Source organism: Phalaenopsis equestris, unplaced genomic scaffold, assembly GCF_001263595.1.
Source record: "Phalaenopsis equestris unplaced genomic scaffold, ASM126359v1 Scaffold000076, whole genome shotgun sequence".
Lineage (NCBI taxonomy): Eukaryota > Viridiplantae > Streptophyta > Magnoliopsida > Asparagales > Orchidaceae > Phalaenopsis > Phalaenopsis equestris.
Window position 1 is genome coordinate 150799 of NW_018164518.1, and position 4421 is coordinate 155219.

The 4421-nt window shown below is 32.5% G+C and overlaps 1 protein-coding gene across 5 annotated transcripts in view; it reads left to right on the forward strand.

Annotated features, from left to right (window-relative positions):
- Window positions 1-2725, forward strand: part of LOC110019743 — a 61151-nt gene extending 58426 nt beyond the window's left edge. For all 5 annotated transcript variants that reach the window (XM_020717544.1, XM_020717547.1, XM_020717545.1 and 2 more), the window contains 3 exons: window positions 2227-2334; window positions 2413-2464; window positions 2548-2725. In XM_020717544.1, the coding sequence (XP_020573203.1) occupies window positions 2227-2334; window positions 2413-2464; window positions 2548-2585 (198 nt within the window). In that variant the 3' untranslated portion in view covers window positions 2586-2725. The remainder of the gene's footprint in view (window positions 1-2226; window positions 2335-2412; window positions 2465-2547) is intronic.
- The last annotated feature ends 1696 nt before the right edge of the window (window positions 2726-4421 follow it).

A 4421-nucleotide genomic window follows, 5' to 3' on the forward strand; every position in this document is an offset into this window, starting at 1 on the left:
CATTCCTGCACCATCTCCAGCTACGTCATTAGCGACAACTCCAAACTCTTCGCTCATCTTTTCCGTTATGTCATTCTCGTTCTTTTCTTGATAGTTATTTCCTTGCTTATCTATAACTTATATTTTCTTACGCTGAATACGAGAATAAAATTCAGTCATATAATCTCCCATTTTCTATTTTTTTCTCTTCTCATTTAATTTTAAAATAATATCAGAGCTAATAGATTTTTGAGACTGAAAAGTCCCTCGGTATGGAGTCTCTCCTCCATGTAGATTGGTCCTTTACTAGTACTAAAATTCATTTTTCATCCAAAAATTTTGGCATGAATGTATGCGAAGGATCTCGTTGTAATGAAGATGATAGCAACTGCGATGAAGAAGCAAATGCTCTAATGGTGATATCCTTATGAATACTTTAAAAACATGAAATTATCAAGAGGGGTCATCTTTGGTTTTCCAATGGAACGTTTGGGGTTTTGGTGACAATAACCGAAATCCTCCTAAAAATTATAAACAGTTCTCATTTCATGCTCGAAAGGGTCCTTAAGTGGTGGGAATTCTTAAATTAGAAGGGTTCTAAAGCTCTGAGCACTATTCAATGTCAACGATCAGCATTACTTGCTCATCATCGACCAACTTTGACAACTGCCAATATTTGTAAGCGCCCGATCATAAAAGGCTTCCATCAACTGCCGACAACGCCATCGTCACCTGACTATCAGCATCCTCCAACTGACCTGTTTGAATGCAGAACTTCTGTGCTATGCTAAAAAAATCATCCATTATAATCCCAAAATCTTCTAGGGAACAAGGTTGATTTAAAAGATTTTTTTTCTTAGTTTTCACAGTTGAAGTTTTAAATTAGTGTTGCACAATTGATTTTAAGTTGGAACTAAAGGTTAGGCATGCTACACATAAAAAATATATATAATTATCTAAAATTATGAAATAGAGCATGAAAGTGTTTAGAGCTTTTAATTAAAAATAAAATCGTGTTTCTTAATAAATGGCAATGCTCTGATGAGGTGGGGCGGTGGATAACTAAACCGTTAACCTAAATTTTTTTGTGATCCAAGCAAGCATGCTGCTAAGGCTGACATGCATCATCTTTTCTTGATTTGTGATCATTTATCCTTTTCTTATTTTCTGTTTATCATCGTATTGAACACGACAAACATTTTGCTCATGCAAGAGTTATCCTTTATATTTAAACTTTCGGTAAAGAACCTGCACATATCATTGTTATTTATTTGTTGAAGTTAGTATAAAATTTCGTGTAATAATTGAAAAATAATCTAATTATTAGAAAACTTACTTTATAAATGATTGGACTTCGTTGCAGTTTAGTAGAACATATAATGTAGCTACTTTAAGCTTTTTATCGTTTAAATAACATGTGCCATGCATCTCTGATGATTCTCTTGATATCAAAAATACAGATTAATCTGGCTCTGAAGGCATGCCACCAACAATGTGATGTATTTGCTTTCCTTGCTTTAAATAGTAGGAACAAAAAATTATTTTTTTGGAGCAAATATGCATTGCATATCCAGCCCTTCATATGTGCTATATTTTTAACAATTTTGTTTTATTTTATTTAAAATTCCGCAATACTGAGATATTTTTTTAATAAATATGATAGTAGATTAGTGTAAAATAAAATGTAAGGCATCTAGAGTCATCGAGAAGTTATCTCTCAAAGGGATAAATCCATCTGTACTAAACTTGACTCCCAAGTATAGCCTCAACTTAGATGTGTGGATTAGTTCTCTATATAGTCAAAGAAACCAGAAGGAAATATCTGCTCAAGCTTACATAACAGCAAGAGAATAGTCACATCGAGATTTCATAATGAGACAAATTCAGACGCAAATTCATTAACGTCAGGCTAACCGTCGGAATAGTCGATGCTATTTAGTGAGTATAATATGTTGACAAAATGTCGACATAAAGTGCAACGCAAACATATTACGTCGACATTTTATCGACGCCAAATTCGATGCAAACATTTAGCGTTGATATTGTTCGACCTAAACTTCCCTGCAAACACCCTCAAATCATTTTGGTCATAAGGCAGACGCAAATTCGATGCTATAATTTGCATCAAATAATTTATGACGCTAAAATTGACGCTATTTAACCTATTTCCTGTAGTGTGTGCATATATTATCATATTTTTTCTCCTATCATTGTCTGTTCGATATGATCGGTGTTGCACAAAATCAGGTGCAAGATCTCTGGCAAACGAAAAATCAAAACATGGCGGCGTTGTGCAAGGAGGTTAAGAGATTGAAGGATATGTTTCAGTCTTTCAATATCATCCATGTCAAGAGGGTGAACAATTCTCTCTCTCTCTCTTTCTATAACCATGCTCCTCCATGTTTCCGACTTCTTTTAATATTTTAATTGAAGGGCTTCAATGCTGTTGCTGATAATCTGGCTTACTCGGCTATTTCTCTTCCAGGTGAGTAGCTACATTCTGTTTACATCTGCACCCCCTTTGCTTTCCTTACAACTCTAATTTTTATGCCTCTGACCCTCATGCAGTTGGAGAAATTTGTGAGGATTGTGGGCCATTTAACTAAATATAGCGAGTACAAGCTGCCTAGCAACATTTTCCCCCCCTATTTGCTGTTCTTTAATTATTATTAGTCAGGTATTGTAAATGTATATTTTTCTTTTGGATAACTTATAAACAGATATCATCTGCTGGCTTTGCAGCTTATTGTCATTAGGGCTGTCAAAAAAGCTTGTTGTTCGTGAACTGTTCGTGTTCGGTTCGTCAATGAGTTCGTGTTCGATTCGTTCGATAAGTAAACGAGACGAACATGGACAAATTTTTTTTTCGTTCGGTTAGTTCAATGAAGCAAACACGAACAGTGATGTGTTCGTTCGTATTTGAATCGTTATTGTTCGAAATATAAAATAATTTGAAATAGTTATATATTAAAAATTTATGATATTTTAAAAAATTAAATTTTATAAATTATAACATATAATAAATTAAAAATAATAATATATTAATATACTATATTACTAATATATTAATATAGATATTATATATTTATATAATATAAGTTATATAATTAATATAATATATTATTTTTATATATTAATATTAGGGATGTCAAACTGGCTCGTCATTTGCAAGCAGCTCGTGTTCGGCCCTTTCGTTAAGAAACGAACACGAACAGTGACGTCATAAATAATTTGAAACACGAGCCTATTTCAAATAAATTAAATTTCAAACGATCGAGCACGAACACAAGCTTTGTTTGTTCGTGTTTGGCTGTAGCTGATAAATCAAAATTCTTTTTGGATCCTCACGCAAATAATTTGTTACTTTTTGGACCCCGCAGTTGGTAAACATGTAAACGACATGATAAGCAAATAAACGCAATGAAACTTTAAAAATGCATTTTTATATTTAAGAAAATCACACTAGTTCCGCACATCATAATTTTTATATGATGTGGTCTGCTTATCTTAAAATAATAAAATTAAAATAAAATAGCAAGTTGTGCATGCATAGCACTCAATTCCTATGTATTTACATATCTGACATACTTAAACGTGAATTTTTACCAACATACACCACCTTATTTATGGATGAAAATGTTTGATTAACTTTTTAAAAGTTAAAATGGTGATATTTTTTGTTTGATACGAAAGACTTGGGTGATATAAATATAAAAAAAATAAAATTTAGGTGTTAGATGCTTTGTAAATACATAGGAATTGGGTGGTACATGTAATTGTCCCATAAAATAACAATGTTAAACATGAGTCGTTTATAGTACATTAGGATAAAAAAATATCTCCGAATATTTATCAGAATGTTTCAAGTGTATGTGAAAGCAAGTAAATTCACTTCTTAGAAACAGAAAAAATATTGTATCAGGAGTTTGCACGTAGAGTTACGTGTGGAGTCTAATGAAATCATGTCACGTGGAGATGACAGAAAAAAAAAATCTGCCCAGTAACATAGAGAAATATTTTCCCCCGTGTTATTTCGTGTTATTCAGGCGTTTTTGTATGTTTTTCATGTGTTATTGCGTCTTGGGAATATTCTCGGTGATATAATAACACAATAACACATAATAACACATGAATAACACGGGATGAATATTCTCTTGTGTTACCGGGCAAATTTTCTTTTTCTTTTTCTATCACCGCCACGTGGTGTGATCTCATTGGACTCTGCACGTAACTTTAGGTGTGGAGTGTTGATGCAATATTTCTCCTCAAAAACAAGGGAAATATGTTATATATGCCTCAATGGACGTGTAAATATTCCTTTAGGTTGTTTTCTCGGAAAATATATTTGAAAAAGTTTATTTATGTTTTTTTTTCTAATTTTTTTTCAGAGAATGACAAGAAGATCCAAACCTTGTTTTGAATTAAGTGTGGAGGGATTTGAC